Consider the following 25447-nt stretch of genomic DNA (forward strand, 5'->3'; position numbering starts at 1 on the left):
GTCACTCAGCTGCCCACTGCTCAGAGATTTGAGCTGGTTCAGAGAAGCCTCATGGAGAACCACCATTTCCTTTCAAAGAAGGGATTAGGCCATGCCACATGCCGACCTTAGAGATGTTTTATTATTCTTACTTTAAATGATCGTTTGGACCAATTTAGCAGATACAGATGTAACCATTCCCAGCCTAATTCCTTGGATTCCCTCCAGAGAGTCTTAAAGCCAAGGTGCAACACTTCCTGCTCCCTTCCTGGGGGAGAAGAACTATTTTTAATGGAAGCTCCCATATTTTTGGCTGGCAGATCTGTCACTCACTCCACGTGCACTCCCAGAACTCTTAGATATACACCCATCATGGCCTGGCTGACTAATTGCTTTTTAATTTATCAATTTGCACCATTACTGGCTCTTCTGCCATCCCAGCTCCTGGACAATCCCTCATCTTTATGGCTGGCAAAGACTGACAGGAGCCGAGCAAGAGAAGGAAGCAGGTGGGGCTCAATGGAACCACGAAGACTCAGGCAAAGAACAAGCTGCAACCAACAAGTTTTCTTGTCTTTATTAGAAAGAGACCTATACAATATAGCAGCCTCTCTCTGCAGTACTTTACAGCTTTTTTGTTCTTTTTTTTTTAATTTTTATTTTTATTTTTAATTATTCAGAATACTGTACAGCTGACACAAAAAATCTCGACGTGGAGAGAGAGAGAGAGAGAGAGGAAAGGGGAACATAATACAAACTGGCATACTTAATCAAACCCAAATAATAGGAAACAACAAGCAAAGTGAAATGTTTGTCAATTGGTTTAATTACAGTACAAACAATATAAATAAAGCATCATAGAGTCATTGTAAAACAAACTTGCTGGATGAGGTAATATAAAAACAACAACAAAAGACCTTTTTTTTGCTTTTTTTTTTGCTTTTTTTTTTAGAATTTCCACACTGTCTCATCATCATTTATACATTATTATTTACAGAAACAGAAAACAAACAAAAATAAACCCAAACCCCAACAACCCAAAACTTGCTATGAAGCCTGCCATGTGCTAGGTATCTCCTGCCTCTACCCCAGGCAGGTGTCCCCTACTCACCTGGGCTCCCTCCCTACTCAACTGGAAAGACAAACACCACAAAGCAGAAAGACCTGGACGATTTGGGGGCTGAACACAAAATCCAGCCCCTGCAGGCTGGAGCTGCTCAGGGCTGGGCCAAGCATTTGGGAGATGCTCAAATCCTGTTGAAGCCCAGGGGTTTTAAGGCAGCAGGAGCTGCAGATCCGAGCCCTTGGCCATTCCGAGAGTCAGGAACATCACAAGAGGAGTCCCTGGTGTTTTAGGGGACACTCCTGCCCCAAATCCCCTCAGTCTGTGCACCCACATGCAGCCTACCAGTGAAAGGTGCTCTTGACAGTGACACAGTAAGAGGGAGCTGGGCCAAGCCCTGGACACTTGAGACTAGCAGAGGAGGGGCACATCCTCATCTTCCTCAGCAGATTCCATGGAGAATCCAGCTGAGTCCCTGCTCACCTCAGGAAAAAACACCAGGGGGGAGGTTTCAACAGCACTTCCAAGGAACTGAAGGAGTGGGAAAGGCAAGATCCTCCCACTGTTACTGCACACCCTGCCATGGCCCTCCCCGCAGCTCCTTCCTGCCCTCTCCCTATGGATTGCCCCTGCAAGGACAAGAAACCAAAGCCAGGCTAGAGATGGTGGCAGCAAGGCTGGCTCAGCTCTTCCCACGTTTGTGGCACCCCCACCTCAGAATTTCAGAGCCAGTTGTGGCCAAGAACACCTGGAGGGAGGGAGGGATGAGGAGCTGCCCCTGGGGAAGAACCCAGCTGGAGACACATCTCACTTGGAAACATCTCCCCAGCAGCCCCAAAAGGCAGCAGGACCCCAAGGGCCACTGAATCCCTGACAGCTCACTGGTCCCACAGCCAGGTTCAGCCAGAAAGGTGAGTCTCAAGGGAATTTGTATTAAAAAGAGCCTCTGAAATGCATGACTCCGTCCCTTCTACCTTCAGAATCTCCTTCCCTGGAGCTTCCTACCCCCAGGGCTGGCCAGCTGGCATTTCCCCTCTCCAGCAAGGGAGGGATATCTCCCCCCAGTCCTGGAGGCCAAGCTCAAGGTTTGCTCAAGCCTGAAGGAGATGGATTTTTGGAAAACCCCTGAGGCTGCAGCAAGCCTGGACCTCATCTCCCTGTACCTCTCCATCCCTAGAGCCAGTGTCCTCCACTCTGGGAAGTGGCTGGTCTGACTCCAGCTGGGAAAAACACCCAACCAGAGGCTGGCTCCAGCTCCTGATGGTGGTTAGGGCATTCCCACAATCCCTGACAGCAGTGAGAGGAGCAGGCACCAGCACACACACATCCAGCAAGTGCAGTGACCTCCAGGTGACACCTGAGGGCTCAGGACACCCTGGCTGCACTTCACCCACCAGTTCAACTCAGCTCAAGCCCTACATTTGGGATGCAGATGCCAAAGATCCCCACATTCAGCACCAAATCCCTTCTTGGGTCCTGCAGGAGGAGACTGGGTTTTGGGGCACAGAGGAGATGTGGATGAACTCCCTCTGTGAGGGGTTTTCCTCCTCATACCCTGCAATTCCTGAAGACCAGGGAAGTGTTTTCAGCTACTTCAGGAAGAACAAAAAACCCACATGGATCAGTTCTGGAAAGAGGGGAAGAGCAGGGAGCATTCACTGCCAGCAAGCAAGGTGGCCACCATCCCCAAGGCATGCCATGAGACCTCTGAGGTGTCCCCCACCCACCCCCCTTCACATTCTGTACACAACACACAGATGTAAAAATGAGTAGCTCTGAAGCACGGCAAAACACAGCCAGTCCTTAGCACTGGAAGCTAAAAATAAACACACCCAGAAAACCCATGGCTGAGGGGAAGCTGAGGCTCTGCCTGCCAACAGAACCCACAGGGGTTTGGGATGCAGGCAGGCACGGGGAGATGAAGAGGTTAAAACTGCTGAAATGCACAAAGACATCTTTATTTTATCCACCCACAAGCAAAATTCTCCCCCCTGAACATGATAGTAAACGATGGAAGTTCATTCACCCACATCTTGCTGTCACCCTGAAATGAAACATGGGGCCAGAAACATGCTTGGCAATTTGGGGCTGAAGATGGCCCTAAAAAAATCCCCAAACCAACCTTTTACTTTTCAGAAATCATGCAATTCCCCTCTCTAAATGTGAACTATTCACAGCTCCTGGCCAAAACCCCTCAAACCTCCCTTTAAAGTGTGGGACAGAGTCACTCAGCTCAAGGTAAACTGTCCCAATATTTACTGTAAAAACTGGCCCATGCTAAACAACAAAGCAAAACCTACAAATATCCTAAACCAACAAATCCACCCATCTACAGCTCTGGATGTTTTGCTCTATGACCTCTACTATTATTTTCCAATGAAACCATTCAAGCCAACCTTCTTCTTTTTTTTTTTTTTTTTTTTGGTAGCTTAGAACTCAAAACTCATTGCAGAACCTCTTAATTTGGGGTAGTTCTTTTTTACCTTGACAAGAACTTTACTCCGGAGCGGTTTTGGGTTTTTTCCCTCCTGTGCAGCAAACGCAAGAACATCCAAACCTGGGTTTTCTGTGTGGTAAATCTTACCCACAAACCATCAAGAGTGGAAGGTGTGGAACTGAGGATTCAGAGACCCCACCTAAGGATAGGATTGCTGCAGCAGGGGGAAGGAAGATGCCTGACAGTGAGATGAGGATGGGGAAGTTGTCTCCTCTCCAGCCAAGCTGCCCCAAAGTTTGGTCCCCAACGCTCCCCTCGAGTGCCCCCTCTGACAACAACCACGTAACCAAACATGAAATGACCATTTCACCAACAACAAACCCCAAAAACCATCCCTGTTAAGGTGCAAAGGCGGCTCCCCGAGACGTTTGGGAAGGGTCCCTTGGGGACCCCCTTGTGAAATCTGTGCTTGTCTCCACTACCACTACTTTGTACTAGAAACTACAAATTACTTCATTTCTCCCGATCTCCATACAAATATAAAAGCTGAAGCTATTCCAACCCCATAGAATCTAACTTTTCTACATTACAGTGCCAGAGATCACTTCCAAACCTGGATCTGCATTCCCACCCCGACTCCTCTCCCTACGTGACTCGGCCTTCTCTGGCCCAGGGAAATCTCCAAGTGCAGCTAAAGCTTTTTCTTTTTCTTGCACTAACACACATAATTTAAGGGAAGGGGGACAAGACAGTGAATTAAACAATGTTTAAATGTTTACACAGTTATTTTACACTGCACCCAAATGCTTCAAAATCCTCTCCACCTTCCAGGAGCTCACCCGGCTTTCCCAGCAGCACCAAAGTTCTCCAAGCTTTCTTTTTTTTTTTTTTCCCTGCTCCTTTTTTTACCACCAAATTTGGAAATCTGGTAATGGGAGCCCTTGGCCAAATCTCTGCATTCAGGGCAGGACCCTGAATTTTCCCAAGGTCAGGTCTTTTTCCTTTAGGAGGAGCAAGGAGAAGGCAACTGTCCCCGGCAATATCCAGGTTCAGCTGCGACACATCCAAATGAATTCCACAGCAATCAGCCAAAGGGAGGAGGAGGTATGGAAACACCAATGGCTGACCTGCTCCTAGTGTTTTAGTCATGGATAAAGTGCAGAGGAAGGGGGATTTCAAGGTATCTGGGATGAGGGGAAGAAGGTTTAAAGGGGGTGCAATGACAACCACTGCAGCTGACTCCATTTCCAGAAAAAACAGCTTTGGCTGCCGGGTTTCTGCTGGGATTTCTCATGGACTGGGTCACAGTTACTTCCCAACATGCTCCAAGGGTGTGAGGGTTCTGAAAAAGCAACAAGAGTGGCTAAACACGAGCCAAGGAGCGGGAAAGGAGTGGGAGAATGGAGTGACAGCAACAGGAACCACGATTCCTGTGGGATCTCCAAGTGCCAGGAGACCTTGCCCGATTCTGCAGCTGGATGGCTCCAGGAGCAGCCTCTGCAAAGTGCAAACACATCCCCTGAAAAGCCTGGGAGCTCTCCAAGCCAAGCCCCACCAGGATGCAGCCAAGGAGAGCTTCTTCCACCCCCTGCCTTTCCCCCCTGTCCTCCAGCCTGCAAGGAGTGACTTGGTGACAACGGCCCTGGGTGACCTCACCCAGAGGGTCCCTTCCAGCTCAGGATATTCTGGGATCTCCTGACCTTCCAAGGGAGCTCTGCCATGAGCAGGGCTGGGAATTCTCCCCACAGACCCCACATGTACACTGTTTCAACACAGTTATGCCAACACTTAGGGGTAAACCACATTTAGGATAAAAGCAACCGTGCTACCACTTAATTAAAGTACCACTTGGTTTGCCTGGATGCATAATTTTTCCTGTAATACACTGGAATTTCCTCTCCTAAAAATATTCTGTGCTCTTTCAAGAGTTGCCCTCAGAAGATTTTTAGGAAAGCACCGCGAAATTTGTCTACCTGCAATCTGCCTGGTTGCCCTTGTTTCTCAAACATCACCCTCAGCCTTGTCACAGGAAGGTGGCCCAAAGAGAGCATTAAACAATGTACAGAAAATCATCTCAATCAGGGGAAAAAAAACCCAGGTCTGAAAAGGAATGTGCACTTTGAACCCTGGGTTTGAAACACTGGTCTTGGTTTTTGGGATACAAATGCCCTGGATGCTCCTGGGGGGAACAGGAGGCAGCTTTAGCACCTCTGGGATTGCCATTCCTGAATCCCTGCTGTGGCAAAGCTCCTGAGCACCAGCACACAGAGGGGGTTTCACAGCATCCCCTTCAGCTGCACATCAGCTGGGCTGTCCCCTCCCCGAGGGACCACCTCGAAGTACCAAATGTCAGGAATGGTGGAGAAATGGCAGTTCAGACAGACACCTTTTCTGAATTAAAAAAAAATTAAATAAATTCAAATATTTAGAAGTATCCCAGTGGGAAGGGAATCAGCTGTGTCTGGTGCAGTCAGCCTAGGCCAGCTGGAGAAAGATTCCCTCTCCCAGATACTCAAAGGTCTAGAAAACAACAAAGTACAAAAGGACAACACCACCAAAGAGGAGAAGCTGGTCAATATCCCTGTGCTCCCAACTCAAGGCTCATTTTTCAGCCACAATTTTGTCTCAAATCCATAATTTTTCATTTTTTTTGGTTTTCCTTAAGATAACCACATGGCATTTCTTCCTTCCTTTGCATTTTGTCCGTATATTTAGCAACTGCTCAACTGCTCCTCCCATTTCTGCTCTGAGTGAAACCCAGAGCCCCAAGGAAGTGCACCACCAAAGGTTGTGGAAATACACAGGAGCAGGTAGATCTGCAAATTACTCTGCTGTGTGCACCTCACTGCCTTCACATCATTGCTCCTTTGCCATCCAATTCAGTTGAGTTTTCAACTTTCTCCATGATAAACCATGCCCCCATCCCCACATTGCCATATGCCACTTCTAAAAAAAAAAAAAGAAGAACAACAACAAAAAAAATCACTCTTCTGCCTGCCAAAAACCTCTGCTTCCCCAGGCCAGAATCCTGCTAGTGGGAAGCAGGAGAAGCTGGGATGCAAGACCAAAAGAACCCAATCAGGTATTAAAACTTGGAACTGAAAGGAACTGTCCAGGCCACTTGCACAAGCCATTTTTCTTGCCGAAAGCAGCCGGGCTGGGAGGGAGCCCTGCCCGCCGTGGTGAAGGCTATCAATTCTGAACTTAATCAAATCTGATCTTCCCCCAGCCAGAATGGGCCTTTTTGTCTTGGCTTGTGAAAGCTTCCTGACTTCTGGAGTAAAATATATTTACAGTGCTGAGGAACAGCCTCTTTTCTCCTTTCTAAAAGGTCTCACTTGCTTTTTTTTTTCCTTTCCTGATCTCCTTCTGATATGTTGCTCCTCACAGGCTTTGGAAAGAAGAGTTCACTGCTGGGAATATTATCAATGTACAATAATGATCTGTAACCCACAGATCCTAACTAGTTGCACATTATTTAGTTCACATCCATTACAGTTTATAAATTAACAGAGATGTCATTTTCTGTACAAAAAAAAAAAAATCAATGTGTATTTACGGTCCTTTTTTTTATTCAAATAGATTTTAAATACATAGAATCTAGAGACACAATACAAAAATCTGTATAAGTTAGGCAATGCATCACAGGAGTGACCAAAAACTCAACACAATTTACCTTGGCAAAATGACAGAACCTATCTCTGCTGGCTGAAAACATAACAAAAAAAAAAAAAATTAGCCTTTAATGCATTTATTAATTTCACCAAACGTACTTGAAATGTTGTTTTCCACAGCGGTATTCATTATTCCTTTTTGTGTTTCAGGCTTACTCTTATTTATTTTTTCCATTTTGTTTTTACACCAAGGAGACTGCAGTCAAATAACACTCAGCAACTCATTTCCTCTCTTTGGACTGAAAAATTAAACAGATACTAAATTATGACAGTGAATTTAGAAAGGAGGGCTCCAAGGGCTCGAAAGAACATGTCTGAGATAATATGATGCTTCTAAGAATATTGCAATCACATCCAAGCAATCACCGAAGCGTGCCATGTAACTACCTCCTCAGCTAATATGCTTTTTTCTCCGTGATGACTAATCATGTTCTATTAAACAGCAGTAATGCTGGAAGAACTCAACTATACAAGTGTAATGAAGCCAGTATTCTCCCCGGACAGATTAGCTACAACTGATTTGACACATACCATCATAGGAGCTTCAAACCTGACAAACTCTGTGCTCGCTTCTGATTTATGCCGTCAAGCTCTTCGGGAGAAGAGAATGGAAATCCAGGCGCCGCAGAGGTGAAATGTTCTGATGTGCTTCACTGTCACTTAGGGAAAGTCACCGTCTCTCCTTCTTTCCTTCCTTCCTTCCTTCCTTCCTTCTGCTCCGGCTCGCCTCTCCCCCGCGGTGCCGGCGCCGGTGCCAGGCGCGGCCCGCCCGGCGGGGCCCCCAAACCAAGGGCCTGCCCGCAGCCCCCGCGCTCCTCCCGGGCCCCCGCGCCCCGCTGGCACTCGGGATGGACCGGAGGGAAAAGGGAGGAGGAGGAGAGGTAGCGGACTCACAGAGCGGAGCTGCGATGGCGATGGAGGAATGTGAGGCTGCGGATGCCGCTCGGCTCGGCCAAGGCGCTCCCCTCAGATGATGGTGGGCATCCTCCCGCCGCTGTTGTTGCGGTTGTTGTTCTTCCTGGACAGGTTTGGGGTGGCCATGAGGGCGAAGCGCTCGTCGGGGCAGCCGTACTGCAGCAGCACGTCGATGCACTCCTGGCTGGAGGCCTGGCGGGCGTAGGCCAGCGCCGTGTTCCCGTGGGCGTCGCGCGCCATCACGTCCACGCCGTACTGCGGGGGGACAACGGGGGAGAGGGTCACCAACCACCAACCGAGCTGTCGGGAGCCATGCCGTGAAAATTTCGGGAGGGGGTTTGGGATTGGAGGTAAGGGAGGGTGAGGGAGCAGCCCGGCAACGCGAGCACGGCAGCGCTGAGCCACGTATGGAAAAGATGTTCCTGAGGGAGGGAGTCGCAGGTGTGGGACAAAATCTGCCCCAGCAGACCCCAAGCTAAGGGAATCTCTCCTTCCTCCTTTCCCATGCTCTCCTTCGCTTTCCAACAAGCAGCAGAGAGGCAGAAAGGTGCTTTTCCACCACCCTCTGAAAGCGTGCCGTGAGGAACACACACCCTGAGGCCATGGGGCCCTGAAGCCCTGCAGGAGCAGCCCTGGCCCATCCTGCTGAGGGAGGGCAGCGAGTCCTTCCCCAGATGAGGAGTTGCACCAGCACCACCCTGAGGCCATGGGGCCGTGAAGCCCCGCAGGAGCAGCCCTGGCCCATCCTGCTGAGGGACACAGCCCAGCCCCGGGGGGATCCTTCCCCAGATGAGGAGCTGCAGCAGCATCCTGAGGCCATGGGGCTGTGAAGCCCTCCAGGAGCAGCCCTGGCCCGCCCTGCTGAGGGAGGGCAGCAAGTCCTTCCCCAGATGAGGAGGCCATGAAGCCCTGCAGGAGCAGCCCTGGCCATCCTGCTGAGGGAGGGCAGCGAGTCCTTCCCCAGATAAGGAGGCCGTGATGCCCTGCAGGAGCAGCCCTGGCCCATCCTGCTGAGGGAGGGCAGCGAGTCCTTCCCCAGATGAGGAGGCCATGAAGCCCTGCAGGAGCAGCCCTGGCCAATCCTGCTGACAGAGGGCAGCGAGTCCTTAACCAGGTGAGGAGGCCATGAAGCCCTGCAGGAGCAGCTCTGGCCCATCCTGCTGAGGGACACAGCCCAGCCCCGGCAGATCCTTACCCAGATGAGGAGGCCGTGAAGCCCTGCAGGAGCAGCTCTGGCCCATCCTGCTGAGGGACACAGCCCAGCCCCGGCGGGATCCTTCCCCAGATGAGGAGGCCCTGAAGCCCTGCAGGAGCAGCCCTGGCCCACCCTCCTGAGGGACGGCAGAGATTTCTTCCCCAGATGAGGAGGCCCTGAAGCCCTGCAGGAGCAGCCCTGGCCCGCCCTGCTGAGGGACACAGCCCAGCCCCGGCAGATCCTTACCCAGATGAGGAGCTGCAGCAGCACCACGTTGCCCTTGCGGCAGGCCAGGTGCAGGGCCGTGCGCCCGTCGCCCTCGCCGCAGGTCTCGTTCACCTCGTCCCGCGTGCCGTGGGCCAGCAGCAGGATCACCGTCCTCAAGTCCTCCTCGGCCGTGGCCCTCAGGAGGTGCTGGCCCAGAGAGAGCTCCAGGCACTGCAGAGGGGCGAGGAACAGCTTCTGCTCGTACTTGGCGCGTATCCAGAGCTCTTTTTCTTCCCTAGGGAAGCCAGAGGGGACAGGTCACTCTCAGCTGGTGTCGCGGCCAACAAGGAGGTCACTTCCCCTTTCAAATTTACGTCAAGAAAGCCCTCACAGGAACAGTTCAGCCAAACCTTGTATTTTTAGCAATATTTGTGTTGTCCACCTTACTGTTCCAGCGCTCAGGATCCTCCTTGACGGATGCTGTGCCCACGGGGTTGTAGGATCACAACAGCCAGGAGGTCTTAAAAAGCCCTGGGCCAGCAAGAGGTCAGGGCAAGAGCCCTGGCTTTGGTCACAAAGACCAAAGACACAACAAGCAGCCAGGTTCCACTTCAAGGCTGGAAAACACACTGCAAAAAAATGCAGCCCGTTTCTGTAACCCTGACCAGAAGTAACCAAGTGGGGTCTTTGTCCCCCTCCAAGCTGAGCAATGTCCCCAAAGGCATAAGGATGATTTCCTCCTGTTTTGCCAAAATTCAAACCAGCGCTTTGAAGCACCTTTTCCTCCTGATATATCAAAGAACCATCAGAAGCTTTCTGGTGCTATCAGGTTACAGCAGAACAAGGACTACAAACAAGGCCCTGCACTCGCCCCGTTTCAAAAATTACCATACAATTCCATGATCTGAGAGCAGCAGCCCCGGACAAAAAAGTCCCATTTAGAGGTCCCCCAGGTAATCTGCTCAGCCTGTGAAAACCACAAACATCACCTGAGCCAGGCAACTGGGTCCTGGTGACAGATTCTCTCCTCTGGAGTACAAAAGGCCAAGCTCTGTTTACGCCTTTCAGCCGTGTTTACACTGCTCCCAGTAATCTAGTGTCAGGTTAGCCCTAATCTGTTTTTAAATACTTATGTAAACACCTCCTTCCACCAGCAAATCTGGATTAGTTTTGCATCATTTCCTGGGACATGTGGAGTGACCTTGCTGTGACCTGCCTGGATGCTTTCAGGCACAGCTTCCCAAAGCAGGCACAGCTTCCCTGCCCTGGCCACAGTTTGCCCCACAAACAGGGCCAGGGCTTTTCTTCAGAGCAAAAGTGCAAACAGAAAATTTGCACAGAGAGTGCTTCTTTTACCTCAAACCTCTGAGTGACTCCTGCAAACTAAAAGACACACCAAAAAAACCCCTCTACAACCCATTTGGGCAGTTGAAAATTAACCTTTGATGGCAGGATCTGATAAATGGAGTATGGCTGCAGGTATTCCAGATGGAGAGGAGGAAGAAAAGGAGTTCTGTTATCAGAATCTTTAATTCATGGTTTTTCTAATTACATTTTTTAAGGTAAAAAGCCAAACTAGAACCAGTGCCACAAAAGGGATAAAGTAACACAAAATTATCTACAACAAAATGGGCATTCTTGCAACATCTCTACTCCCAGTATCCAGCTAGGTTATCTTCAAGGATGTTAGCAAAGATCTCACATGATTTTTAAACTCACACAGAGGTATTGAGAGTATAACTAACACATCCACTACACGTTAAAAACATGCCAGACTGGAAAATGAGGTGATTCAACCTGTGCTGTTCACCCACAATAACATACACCAGGGCTCTGGGAATTTATTTTTCATATGTCCATACATCCTAAAGGCAAAATACTCCTCAGATATGTAAGTAATGTTTTTTTTAGCTTAGTCAAGAGTCTGCAAATTAATCTCCCTCTCCCCCCAGACCATTTTTGGAGTGAGAGAAACTTTCGACTCCTATCAGAGCACTGGTGGCTCAAGCAAAAGTCCCTTTCTATTGAGAAAAAAAGCTGTTTGACACAAGTCTCCCACTTCCAGTCACCATTCAGCCTAAACTGTAATAGTGAGGCTCAAAGGAGAGAATAACTGCTTAGTTCAGGCAGAGGCTCTCCAAGCTTGAGGCTGGCAGGTTCACAAACCTGCAGCACCAATTTCACATTTGCTGTGTGTCGTGTGGGCAACCCTGATGCTCCTGGAAGGATGCAAGAAAGAGAGACAGGGATGCCCCAGTCCTGCTCAGTTTTGTCCTGCTGCCTCAAAAGGCAGGGGAAAGAAGAGGAAGTTCTTTAGAAGCCAGTGTCACAGGAAGGGGAATGTGCTGCCACCTGCCTCAGTGCTGGGGACCAGATGAATTCACTCAGTAAGGTGCAGTTCCACCTTTGGAGTCACATCAAGGGTTGTGGTAGAACTATAAATCAAAATAAAGGTGTTCCAGAGGCCTCAAATGTTTGGGGCAGCACGTCACTGACATCAGGATGGAGTGAGATTCAGGTCTTTTTCAGCAGTATACAAACTGGGCACAAGGAAGATTTGGATGCTAGGGATGAAAACAAAGCCTCATCGGAGGCAGGAGGAAAAGCACACCGGACTACACCTCATGGACAGCCACAACACACAGGGACTGCCTTCCAGTGAGCACCCAGAAAGGCAGTGCCCACAAACATCCTGCCTCCATCTCTGGCACAAGCCATTTCATTTGGATGGGAAGTCCTGGGGACTTTCCTGGGAGACAGCTGCAGCTCTGCCGCTCGCATTCATCTCAGCAACCCTGACAACAAGACATAAATACTGCAATTGTTGCTCTGATGCCCCAATTTCACTTCTGGGATCCACAGCTTGTCTTGGTTGAGGTTTCATTTCCCCCAAGGAAGGCCAGTCCAAGAGCAGAGTTGTCAGCAGTAGATCACTTAACCTCATTGCAGTTCCCCGGAGGACCACTGCTCACATCCCCTGTTAGTTAATGAGCTAAAAAATGAATTATTGGAGCGGTCAGCAATAAGCAGGAAGAGGAGGCACAGTGTTTCATTTCAGCCAGCACTGACATACCTTTAAATAAATCAACTGAAGAAGAGCATGAGGAAGTGTGAGGGAGAGCAACTCATCAGGAGAAAGACACTGAACCAGTCCCTAAAATAAAGGCTAGTAAATGTTGCCCTCTTTTCCTCCCTTAACTGCAATCTGGGCAATTCTAAATGACCCTCTCCATACCAGACACTTCCAGCTGTAGTTGTCAAAGCCAAACCAAGACTCTTTCAGTGAACTTTCAGCAGTGGAGTCCTTGTCCCAGGAGCAAATCAAAGCTGCTGTGCTGTAGAACATCTTCAAGTGCTCCGATGGTCCCAATGACACCAAACACTGGAGAAGGTCTGAGCTGCCTCTTCCTCATATGCAGCAAAACTAATAGATTACAAGCTCCTAGATAAACTCAGAGAAATGAACAACAGAGCCCTAAGGTCAGAAGTTCTTTGAGCCTTTTCTCTCTAAATATCTGTGTTCAAACCCTGATCTGTATCTGCTGCTACAGACTCCAAACCTCACTGTGTCTCCCCCTCACACAAGGGGCACATACAGCAGAGGATCACCGCCAAACACTCCACAGAACCAGGAATGAGTCACCAGTCTTGCCCAGAAAGTGCCACCAAGATCTCTGCTCCTGCAGGAGTCTCCATCACTCATGAACCCCGAGAACACACAGTGGTGTGAATAACAAAATCCCTGCTGCAGCAGCAGCACTGTACACAGGTAAAAGGTTATTAGAAACAGATGAAAATTTCAGTTCTCGGTTTATTTTGATCTAATTAGGTGCTTGCTTCTCAAGATAATGTCCAATTATTTAAATTACTCTGCCAGCCACATCACATCATTATTATGTGGAAACATAAATACTGGGCATTGGAAGGGGGGGAGGGTAAGCAGGGAGCATCAGAGAAGAGAAAAAGCAGATTTGCTTCCAGCACAGCCTCGCTCCAGGAGCTGCCCTGTGTTCCCCAGCCGTGGGTTTGCACTGGAGATGCTCCTTGAGGAGCCCACATCCCACACAGCTCAGCCCCGTCATGTGCTGCACTGGGTTTTCCACCCTACAAATGCCATCAGAAGCCTCATCCTGTTGGTATTCACTCTCCATCCTGACTCCTCCTTGCTCCCATTCACCTCTGCCTTCACCTCCATTTGTCCCTCACAGATATTTGGGGGAGTCACATTGGCAGCCAAACAAGAAGAGGATGTGCAGGGTGGGAAAAAAAGTGGCATTCATGCAGTGACCCAGAACTGCCTGAGTAGGCAACAGCACGTGGCTGGAGAGCCTGGGAACTTGCCATCAGAATTCCACAGCTCCAGAGCAAGAGCAGCCTTGCTCTTCCCAAAGCATGACTAAAAGGATGACTAAAACGTCACGTCGTTATCCAGAGTTACTCACCACTTGTTAAAAAAGCTGGAACGAATTCTGAAGGTTGAATTGGAAAGACACTGGACAGCAGGTATTTACCGTGGCACAGCATTGATTTCCCACCACCAGAAATGAGAGCAGGCTCCTTACAGGCACTTTGAAGTGAAGTTTTATCCTCCACACCTCTGACAACACTGAAAAGCTCCTGATTTTTTTTTCATCCTTTCTTCTCTCCTGCTACAGGAACTAATTCTGTCAGAGAGGAGGCCTCTCAGTGGTGTCTCCACGGTGGCTGTGCAGGTGCTGTGCCCGTGTGTTGCCATTTCTGGTTGCTCACTGAAGTACAACCCTTTAACGCCGTGGTAACCTGGCCAGCTCAGCAAGAGCTCTGCCAAATTTCCTCTCCTGTTGGCCAGCTGACAAGGTTAATGTGTCTCTTCCAAGAAAATGAAGTAAATCTAACCCACTACACCTCCCAAACTCCTGGAAGAGCCCCAGGATGTGTCATTAGCTCCGTGGTCCAGCACGCAAGGAGCACATATCACCTAATGACCAGCTGCATGTGCCGGGGCTTCCCCATTATACATCCCCCTCCGTCATGATCCCAAAAAATGGCACAGGGCTGGCGATGCAGGGGTGGGATGGGTAAAAGGAAAACACTGAGGGTGGGGGCAGGATTGAAATGTTGGAGAAAGGTTCACGATGCTTTTAATTGCAACAGCAAAAGCGGGGAGAAGAAGAGAGGGTGAGAAGAAAGGGGCTAGCAGCAAGGAATTTCCAAAGTGCCTTCCTGCCCTGAGCAAAGCAGGAACTGGGAGGAGAGGCATGGAAGAGGAGCTGGGAACAATATGCTGAGAAAACACAGGGGCTTCCTCTCTCTCTGCAGGAGAAGACCCCTCTGCTGCATTGCAAAGGCAGCGCTGAGCAGCTGAGCGGCTCCGCGCCCCGCATGCCTCCCCGCCCGGCCGCGTTGCTAAGGGGGAAGGCACGAGCCCACCGGGAATATCCAGGTCCCTGGCAAACAAGAGGGCTCCAGACAGCAAACAAAGACCGATGGGTATTTATCCCTTAATTACTGAGAGCTTTGAAGAAACGGGCCCACTGTAAATCCCGCCCGCCCAGGGAACGGAGCGCGATTTATGCACGCCGGGGCAAAGAGGAAATAAATATCTCTCTGGCTCCTGATCAATATTATGAGTGTTTTGCCAACCTACACGGTGTTTTATGAGCTGTAAGGACAGAAAGGGATCATTAATAATTAAATAAAGTCTATCTATTAAGCTTATTACTTCTTACAAGTTAAAAATCCCTGACGGAAGGGCAGCCCCATAGGAAAGCGTGGATCAGCCAGCCCGTGTCTTGCCTTGGACTCTGGTCCAAGCAAGCAGTGTGGTAACCCAGCCTGGAAATGATTTAGTTGCTGTCTCACGTGCAACTGATCTGCCTGAGGACTGTGTTCAACCCACTCTTCAAATTTTGGTCCAGGAGACAGACAATTTAGTGCTGCAAAATCATGCCAAATTCATGTTACTTCTACTCTCAGTCCTTTTCAGCCAAACCAAATGGCACAAATCCCTGGAAGAGTTCAAGGCCAGGATCTGAGCACCCTGGGATGCTGGAAGGTGTCCCTGCCCATGCCAGGAGGTTGGAAGGAGATGATCTTGGTCCTTTCCAACCTCCCCCATTCCAGGATTCTATGAAAGGAAGGCGGTTTCCCACCAGCAGCACCTCGCACTGTCAGGGACTCATTTCCTGAAGCCCCCAGCTCTGGACCTTCTCCACCATTAACTCTCCTATTCAATTTTTCAGTTTTCCTTTCATAGCTGTGTGCTTCAGCAGAAAAAAAAAAAGCCCTGCTGTGTGTGAGGGACAGAGATCACTCATTTGTGCAGAGCTCAACGTGCTTCTCAAATTAATCACGGCTTGCCTGACACTTACCAGTATCATCATTATTCGCATTCAGTGGAGCTCCTCCACCTTTTTCCCTCTCTCCTGACAGCATTCCCCTACACAGGGCTCCAAACCAGCTGCTATTCCTGCACTTGTGGGCTACCCCTCCGTGGAGTAAGCAGCATAACTCCTTGAAGCGTTAATACACCCACAGGATTTATCGCTGCCCAACATTAACGACCAGCCTGGCCAAGACATCAAGGTTTACTGACTTCAGGCCTTTCAGATAAATACCCTTCAATTTTGGGCTCTGATTTATCACAGAAAATTGCAGCCAACTTCTGTTTTCACTGCACAACACTCCATCTAATAATTTTTAAGGTTTACTCGATAAAATATATCACACCCGAGGTTTACTCTGTGTAAAGTTAAGCAGCAACTGTGACATACAACAGCAGGGGATACTGTGGGTTCTAAGATAAGGCTTATTAAGTTGAGAATAAAGATCCTAAGGGTGACAACTCTAAGCCCTGCAAGTTGTTTAAATCTTTTCTCAATAAAAATCCAGGTTTTTTTCTTTGTTCTGTACCATTATATGAAATGAACACAATCCCTAGAGATTTAATAAAAACCTTGAAGAAGCCACAAGTTGTCCTTTTCCTCTAACCCCAAAAGCCCCAGAATTTTTTGATACAGCATTTCCAGTGATATTTCAGAGGGAAAAACCCTAACAATGGTAAACTCTAAGGACTTAGAGCTCACCACAGTCCTGAGGAGAACACAAAGACAATCAGAGAGCTGCAGAACCTCTGCTAGGAGGAAAGGCTGAAAGGATTGGGAATGCCTGGAAAAGAGAAGGCCCAGGGGAGACCTAATTGTGGCCTTCCAGTTCCTGAAGGGAGTCAACAAAAATGGGGAGAGCTATTTACAAGGGTCTGGAGTGACAGGACAAGGGGGAATGGGTTTAAACTGACAGAGAGCAGGTTCAGGTGGGATATTGGGAAGGAATTCCTCCCTGGGAGGGTGCTGAGGCCCTGGCACAGGGTGCCCAGAGCAGCTGGGGCTGCCCCTGGATCCCTGGCAGTGCCCAAGGCCAGGCTGGACAGGGCTGGGAGCAGCCTGGAATAGTGGAAGGTGTCCCTGCCATAGCAGGGATAGGGATGGGATGATCTTTGAGGTCCTTTCCAACCCAAACCATTCTGTGACTGTGATTTTAAACACACAAGTCAGTGAAAATAATTTAAAAAGCATTGTGAAGACAGCAGGAAGATGGATTTCTCCTAAGGTGTCTAAGGAGAGACTTTACAAGAGTCTGGAATGCAAAACCCAGGAACAACAGCTCCCTCACAGCCACTCTCTGCTCCTGAGGAAAGCTCCTGAGTTCAGGATCAGATTCCTTTTATATCCTTTTATATATCAAGGTAAACATCTGCACTGATAAATGAGTTACCACTGTGTGGCTCTAGACACACAAGTGAACTGCTTCCACTTCTTGGGTGGTCAACCTCAGCACTTGGGCACACCACAAATATTACCTAAAAAAAGCCAAAAGCTGCAACAGTTGCACAGAAATGCTAAAACCAAGGAGTATATTTGCTTCTTGCCTGTTTTCAGTAACAAATAAATATATATATATATATATATATATATATATATATATATATATATGCAGGGAATAGTAATTGGAAACCCGTACCTAATGCATTTCATTACTCGTGTGTAACCACACTTAACCTGATGTCTTAAGTGTATAAATCAAACTGCATTGTGCCAGTACCTAAACACAGACTGGAAATTTCAATTTGCCATTTGATATACAGTCACTCAGGTCAGAAGATTCCATTAATCTCAAATTTCTTAGCACTAATTTTCTCCTACAGCAAGGCCTTGCTTAATGCAGCAGTGTTTTAAGTGGAGCTCGGGAAACCATTACTTATTAAAAATAAAAAAAGGAAATTCCCTTCTCTCTTGTATTTTTGGGATGCTCTTACATTGGAAGGAAATTATGAATCTGACTCTATGTTCTTAGAAGGCTAGTTTATTATCTTATAATCAATATTATATTAAAGAATGCTATACTAAAACTATACTAAAGAATACAGAAAGGAAACAGACAGAAGGCCAGAAAGATACTAATGAAAAACTCCCCTCAGAGTCCGACACAGCTGGGCTGTAACTGGCCAGTGAGTAAAAACAATTCACATGAAACCCATGAAACAACCACCTGTTGGTAAACTACATCCAAACACATTCCAAAGCAGCAAAACACAGGAGAAGCAAATCAGATAATCACTGTTTTTATTTGTCTCCAAGGCTTCTCAGCTTCCCAGGAGAAGAATCCTGGGCAAAAGGATTTTTCCAGAGAATATGACGGTGACACTTCTCCAAGATGGCAGGTGGGGAGCGACACATTGCAAGGCATGAATCTAAATAATGTGTGCCAGGTGGGAGATGGAGCAAGGTGGCTGTGTGAGTGTCCCCAGGGCTGAGCAGTGTGTGCAGCAGGGCTGTGCTCCTCCCATCACACGGCATTAGGGATACCACAACGGTGCTCTGGAAAGCATCCCATGGCAAGGAAGAGAGATGGAGCTTTTCCTCTGCTCGCCGTGCTGGAAAGTGGAGGAGCAGCAGAACTGAGAGTGCCGTATAAATAATGAGGGAAGGGGGAAAAAAACACTTGGAGGGGGCTGACAGACTTGCAGAGCAGAAAGATGTGGGAATCCTTAAAATCAGAGGCTTTTGGGAAAGCTGCAAAAGGCAGGCCTCAGGGACAGCAGAAATGGGATTAAAGTTAAGCAGTGCCATAAATTTGTCAGCAGAAATATTATGCAAAAAGTAGAAAAGTAAGGACAAATAGAACCATGGTCTGTATTAATGTTTGGCTAGGATAACTCCCTAAGCTACAGAAAAGTATATCTAGTGAGATATTAGGAAGTTCTTAGCCTAATAATGGAGCTCTGTGCATTGTATCTTAAGGCTTACAAGCAGGTATTGCATCCAAAATAAGCAAACATTGTTTAACCAAAGGTTACAATGCTTACAGTGGTTGGATAGAAGTACTGCCATTTTGCTTTTGCTTTGTGTGATTGGTCAAAAAACTTTAAAGTAATTTGTAACATGAAGTTCTTTGTCTGCTGCCAGGGATGTGAGCTGCTGGCATCTTCCCATTGTCATAACCATGTAATGAAAGTGATGCTGGAAGATAAACAGCTCGAGACTCATTCCCCTGCAGGCCCATCCTGTTTGTGATTTGTACAGAGACCCCCAGGCAGTGACTGAAAGAGATCCCAAATGAGTAGAAAGAGATCTCAAAGTTTGCTTGAGGCTTCCATCATACAACCAGTAAGGTGGGAAAAGACCTCTAGGATCAGAGTCCAACTGATCCAAAATGGTAAAAACATGTTGTGGGCTCCAGGAGAACCTGATCTTTACCTGAGGATCAAAAACTGGAAGAGGACGGTCTAATTGCAACGCCTCACAAAGACCTTCAGAAATGTTTCTTGATCCTTTGTTAACAGTAACTCCTACAGTTTGGTTTGCAAGGAGAAACAAAAGTCCTTTCATGGGGCTTTAATGGCATCTTAATTTCAGCAGAAGCAGTAAGATGATGCTCTCTGGAGTATTTGGGAAAGGGGAACACCCTCCAACCATTACAGTGAATTTATGTAAGACATCAAAGAGAAAATACAAGTAATAAACGTTGTATTTGAGCACAGACTCTGAAGAAAAACACATTTGGAGCAGCAAGCAAATAAAACCAACTGCTTGCTCTGCACAAGTCAGCAGTGGGAGGCAGGCAAGCTTGGAGGGAAAGGCCCAGGGGCTGGAAGCAGACAGACAATCCCCATGGGCAGCATTTCTGGGATCCACATTCCAGAGAAGCTGCAGGGACCTCTCTGCTGTCCACCTCCTCCCAAGCCACTTGGAGCTCTCCCTTCTGCTGTCTCCTCATCTGCATCCCAAGTACCACAGAATCCTGAAGTTTGGAAAAGACCTCCAAGATCGAGTCCAACCTTCAACCAAACACCATGGTGCCCAAGGTACTTATTTCTGTGTCTGCTCATTCCTTGAACACTTCCAGGGATGGTGGCTCCTCCGCCTCCCTGGGCAGCCCTTCCAATGCTTAACCATTCTCTCAGTGAATCAATTTCCTTAATATCCAACCTGAACCATCTCACTGATGCCAAGGACTCTACAGAAATTGTTGATGTCATCAGACCCTTCCATCAGTCTCATTTATTAATGGTTGCTTTTATTTAGGAAAAACGATGCATTTTTTGGCAAGGCAGAGATCCCAAAGTATTCCCTCCATTCAGCAAGTGATGGGACTTCCCTCCACCCCTGTTTTAGTGGGTTGCAGGTGTTTGATGCCCTTCTCAAACCATAAATCATAATTAGTTACAAAAAAGACTGTTGGTAGACCTGCTCATGTGTCTGGGAAAGCCAAGTGGATGAAGAATTTCTTTTGAATAAAAAGGAATGAAGACTTGAGAATCCTCAGCAGTTAACACCCAGAGAAATCCATGAGGTTCCTCTGGCTAAAAAACCTGAAATCTCAATGATTTCTTTTTGTTTGTTTGTGCATTTCCAACAATGGGATGTGCAACACCGGGGTTGCCCAAATGTGTTCCAAAAAGGTGAGACTAGAGATGGAAGTGCTCAGGTCCTGCTGAAACTTTCCCAATGCCACTCTGCCTCTTCATCACTTGCAATGCTTTGGGCTTTTATGATTTACAAGCCATAAGGTGGATGTTTGACAGTGGGAAACCCACAGAAAACCTGACAGCAAAGAAGATCTGCACCGGGGACACCTGCCAAAAGTGACAGCAAGTTCCACTTGCTCTCAGGGAGAGCTGTGCAGGGATTTAAAAGCTGAATTAAAGCCAGAATTGAAGAATTAAAGCCTCTTGCCCAAGTGTTCCTGGTGCACAAGTGCTCGCTCTCTCTCTCTCTCTCTCTCTCAGCTACCTCCCTGCAAATCCCACTTCAGGCCACATTTGGAAATTATTAAAAAAAGATAAAATATCCCTAATCTGTTACCAATTAGAAGAAACATGTGAATATTATTTTCTAATTTGTGACTCAATCTTAAAAGTGAGCTCGCTGAAATAATTACACTAGCTCCTGAATATTCCTATTGTGCTCCTGAAAAAAAAAAATATCCAAAAACGAACAGTGGATATATCCTCTACTGCCCCAGATGCCCTGGGGCTGAATGTATCAATAAGAACCATCAAAGCCCTGGATGTGGACTGCCAAAAACCTGTAATTTCTGCTCCCAGCCCAGTGGCTGCCAAACAGACTTGCTCCCTCCTAACGGTCTTTGTGCACCTCGTGGCGAGTCAGGATGAGCCAAGGAGGCCCAAGCTGAGTGGCCAACACAAGGTGTCCGAGCTGTCCACTGCACAAGTGACCCCTTCCAGCTGCAGGAGCTCTGAGCCAGGATTTATGAGAGAGCAGCGATGGAGATTTCTTTGTAAAACCCAGACACAGCACGACTTGAGTGAGTAACTCCTGAAAATTGGTAATTTCCTGGTGGTTAGCAGGAGAAGGCCCACCAATGGGGAAGCAGAGGCTGCTAATAAATTTATAGTGCGTTATATGCCAATTAGACCCCCTCAGCCCTTCAAGAGGCAGCACCACCAATCAGGTTATCATTCCACAAATGTACTCTTTAGGGCTGAGCTCATCACAAATCAATCCTGCGTTTCAAGTGCAATTTTCATTAGCGCTACCCGGGACCGCACTGGTGAAACAATGCAGGCAGGTATTCTCCTTCTCCCCTCAGAGCCCCCTTCCCTGATGCCTGGTGCTCAGCTATTTTGCTCCTCCTCGTGCACAGCCACGTCTCAACTTCAGATGGTAAATAATCACTTTGAATAGCACATTAATCCTGCGCCGGAGCAGATTTATTACACGCGTCACACGCGGGAGTTTCGCCGTCACTCGCAAGCCAGCCGTGAACCCCGTGCTTAAATTACATCCTTGTACCTGACCATGCACCATGCAAGGCTCTGTCAATAGCAGCAATCAGCAGCTCCCTCAGCTTCCCACCCTGTGACATCCACAAGTGTCATTTGGGAATTCAGAGAAAGGAAAAATACGCCAATAAATACTCTGGAAGGTTCAGCATCTGCTTTAAACCTCTGGGCACAGCTCGAATGACAGCTTTTCCTCTGTGCAAGCAACACTGCATTTTGGACGTTCTTCTTTGCATCATTTATGCTGAACAAGGCCAGAAACAGCCTTTAGTTTTAGCTTTGTGACCTATGGCAGCACGGAGACGCCCCCTGCTCAGGGACACAGGGCAGCCTGAGTCACCAGGGATGCACTGTCCCTTTCTTTGGCTTCTCAAGCTGGGTACAGACCTTGGAGAAGCACATGCAGACACCTATCAGAGAATATCCTGTGCTGGAAGGGACCCACAAGGATCATCAAGTCCAACCCCCTGGCCCTGCATGGACACCCCAACAATCCCACCCTGTTTATCCTTGAGTGGGATATCCAAATGTTCCTTGAGCTCCTGCAGGATTGGGGCTGCGACCAACCCAACCTGACCGGAGCCTAGGTGGGGTTACAAATGTCACATCCATGTTGGGGGAACTTAAAGAACAAGGACCTCCTAATGCAAGAATTCCCAAAGCAACCTTCACTTCCCTGCTTCTCAGCTAGGCAAGGTCCCCTCGAGTCATGGCAGGACCAAATTTTACTTCCTGAACCGCCCCTGCCCCCAGTCACTCTAAATTTTTATGGAGTCTCTTCACAAAAAAACCTCAACGTAGGAAGAGCAGTGCCTGATGCCCCAAGCCTTGGGCTGTCACCTGCATCTTATTTCTACTTAACCTCTTAAATAACATTGGAATTCACTTTGTCCCCTGATGGGCTCTGTAATGAGAACCTCCTGTCAATCACGGCTCCATTAGCCGGGACAGACTCCCACTTCCTGAAACAATTTATTGCATTCCCAGCAGCGAATGGGCCTGGCTCCTTTTGAGCCCTTTGGGTTTTTTTGGGGAGCTATTCACTGGGAGCGGGTGTCCCTTGTGTCCCTGCTGAGCAGGGCATTGTTCCCCCCATTGTGGCTCATGGAAAGGGCTTCCTGAGCTGACCCACCTCTCCTTGTCCTGCCCAGGCCCAGGGTTTGCCAAAAACTTCTTTGGGCTGCTCAGTTCAGCGGCCCAACACAAAACCCACCAGCTGTTTCCAGCCACTGGGGCAGGGGGAGAAGCCAATCCTGCTGTTAACCCCTTCCCAGCAAAAAGCCCAGGGACCTGGAGCCCGTAGCTCCCTCTCCCTTAAAGAGCAGGATCTGCTCTCATTTAGCATGAAACTAAAGGCAATTTTGTTTTCCTCTTCCTCTCTCTTGGTTACAAACTCAAATTGCAGCTCAAAGGAAAAAATCTTACTAACAGAGGCTAAAACCACTTTGGTTGGAACATTATCTCGAGAGGAGAATTTCCATTTCCCTAAGTGTGTGCAGCCCTTACGAGGTTCATTTGCAGTGAGTCTATCTGTTTTGATGAGATAATAAAATTCATTTTATTTAAAAATATCTCCATTTCCATCCCCCCCCCCCCAAGGAATTTAAATGGTCAGTTAATCTTTCTGCTTCAGAAAAAACCCACTGAGTAAATAAAAGAGGGCTCAAGATTATATAAACCAAGATTTTTCTCCTATTCTAACACTGGTCTCGAAGACTAAAATACAGATGTACCTGGACATTGGCTGTGTGCCTTTTTAGTACAAATCAGTTTAACTTTTAGCCTGGGAAAGGGAAAAAAAAATGGAAACAAGATGATAGTTATCTCCAGCCTTCTGTGATTCTCGAGTCAATAGTAAATGGGGGGACTCGTTAGTGCCATAGTGATCCAATCAGGATGAAATTACGCAGTCATGTAAGAAATAATATCTATTAGGCTAATTTAATCAACGAATACTTTACAGATGAATTAGAATGCAGAATCCAATTATTTCAAACATTTGGACTGTCAGCCGCAGTGTTTTTGAAGCTGTGGAGGGGGAGAAAGGGAAGGCTTGAGGATCCTTTCAAGGCCAGGGTGGCTGGGCTGTGTTTGTAGCAGGAGAGCTGAAAGCAGCAGAGGAACTGACAACCACAATCAGCACCTTCCCTGGCTCCTGGGGCACTTTCCCCTGGGGAATTGGCAGGGACAGCTCCATCTGCCCTTTGCACTGGCTCACAGTGACTGTCTCCAGTCTTGGTGATTCCCCTGGCCAGCCACCCTTTACAGGGAAGAGTCACCCTCTAATGTCAAGGGGTGTTTGGTCACTGGGAAGGGAAGATGTGTCCCTGGTTAGTGCACAACACCCTGGTGCTGCCCAGCTCCCTGGCATTTACTCCCTTGGGAAGCCAAGGTGCTGCTTTGTGGCACGGTGCAAAGAGGAATGGGACAGACAGAACTACTGCCAGACAGGGGAAATTGGTTTAAAACACCACTTGACTCAAAAAGGAGGGGACAAAACTGGGATGAAACCATGACCCAGCCTCATCTGCTCTGCTGATGCTCTGGCAAACCACAACAGGACCACGAAGCTTGCCAGAAAACCATCACTGCTCCACCAAGGAGACTCAGGGATTGGCTCCTTGCTGTAGAATGAAAGCACATCCCACCCTCTCTGGGGAGAATCTTCTCCCCAATGCACTGGAATTGCTGTTTCATAAAGAAACAAGAGCAGCCACCCTCTGCATTTTGAATATCAGAATGGCTTGGATTGGAAGGGACCTACAAGCCCATCTCATTCCAAGCCCTCTGCCATGGGCAGGGACACCTTCCACTCTGCCAGGGTGCTCAGAGCCTTGTGGAACAGCTCACACACACAGGGATGGTCTGATGATGCCATTTGCCATCAGAACAGTTAGTGCATGAGCTGAAGATGGCAAAGGTGCACGTTTTTGTGCCCAAGTCTACAGCACAAAGTGACATTTCCCCCCTCTCTCATTATTAGTAGAAGTTGTTTGTACAGAGAAAAACAAGGCTACAGGAAAGTGATAGATGCTTTAACCACGTGGAATATCTTTTACAAAGAGCTGAAAGAACTTCACAACGGAGCTTAATCTGAAAAAATCCACTTTACTCTCTGGGCTCGAGCATTTCTTTTGACTGCTTGAGTGATGTCATGAGGAACAGAACAAACCTGGTGCCTGCTGCAGAGTGTGGGTGCCCCACTGCTCCGCGGGCTCTGCGTGCGACTCCCAACGTACCTGGGATCCAAACATTTTTCTGCCCTGTCATCGGGAGCAGTAAATGGACTCTCTGGCTTATTTGAACATTTAATGCTCTTCTGATGCCCAAATTATGCCTGTTTCCCATGATGGATTAGCACAGGATACAGCAGTAACAATTTTCTGCAATCTGCGGAATATCAAATTTGGATGACTTCAGGAGGAAAAAGTAAAGTTATAAGCAAACTGATTGATAAGGAGCAGAGGAATACTTCATGTGGTGGCTCATTGGGAGCCTTGATGAATGCCTGGCAGGACTGTGATGAGTCCCTGCAGAAGACATGCCATAACTCTGAGGAGATTTAAGGTATTTATTGCTCAAATAAAACAAAACCAAGTGACACGAGTAGGTGAAGTAGCACCGGGTGATTACAATCTGCTGATCAAGACCAAGTGCAATCCCAATTTTTTTTGCAGAGCAGAAAAACAAACTA

General features: G+C 47.9%; 1 protein-coding gene across 7 annotated transcripts in view; it reads right to left on the minus strand.

Annotated features, from left to right (window-relative positions):
• Positions 1 to 5553: 5553 nt before the first annotated feature.
• The window catches only part of AGAP1 (ArfGAP with GTPase domain, ankyrin repeat and PH domain 1), a 315136-nt gene continuing 295242 nt past the window's right edge, over positions 5554 to 25447 (minus strand). For all 7 annotated transcript variants that reach the window (XM_084209327.1, XM_084209325.1, XM_084209324.1 and 4 more), the window contains 2 exons: positions 9510 to 9765; positions 5554 to 8323 (listed from right to left, as the gene is read on the minus strand). In XM_084209327.1, the coding sequence (XP_084065453.1) occupies positions 8120 to 8323; positions 9510 to 9765 (460 nt within the window). In that variant the 3' untranslated portion in view covers positions 5554 to 8119. The remainder of the gene's footprint in view (positions 8324 to 9509; positions 9766 to 25447) is intronic.

The sequence above is a fragment of the Fringilla coelebs genome, assembly GCF_963513975.1.
Source record: "Fringilla coelebs genome assembly, chromosome: 7".
Taxonomy (NCBI): domain Eukaryota; kingdom Metazoa; phylum Chordata; class Aves; order Passeriformes; family Fringillidae; genus Fringilla; species Fringilla coelebs.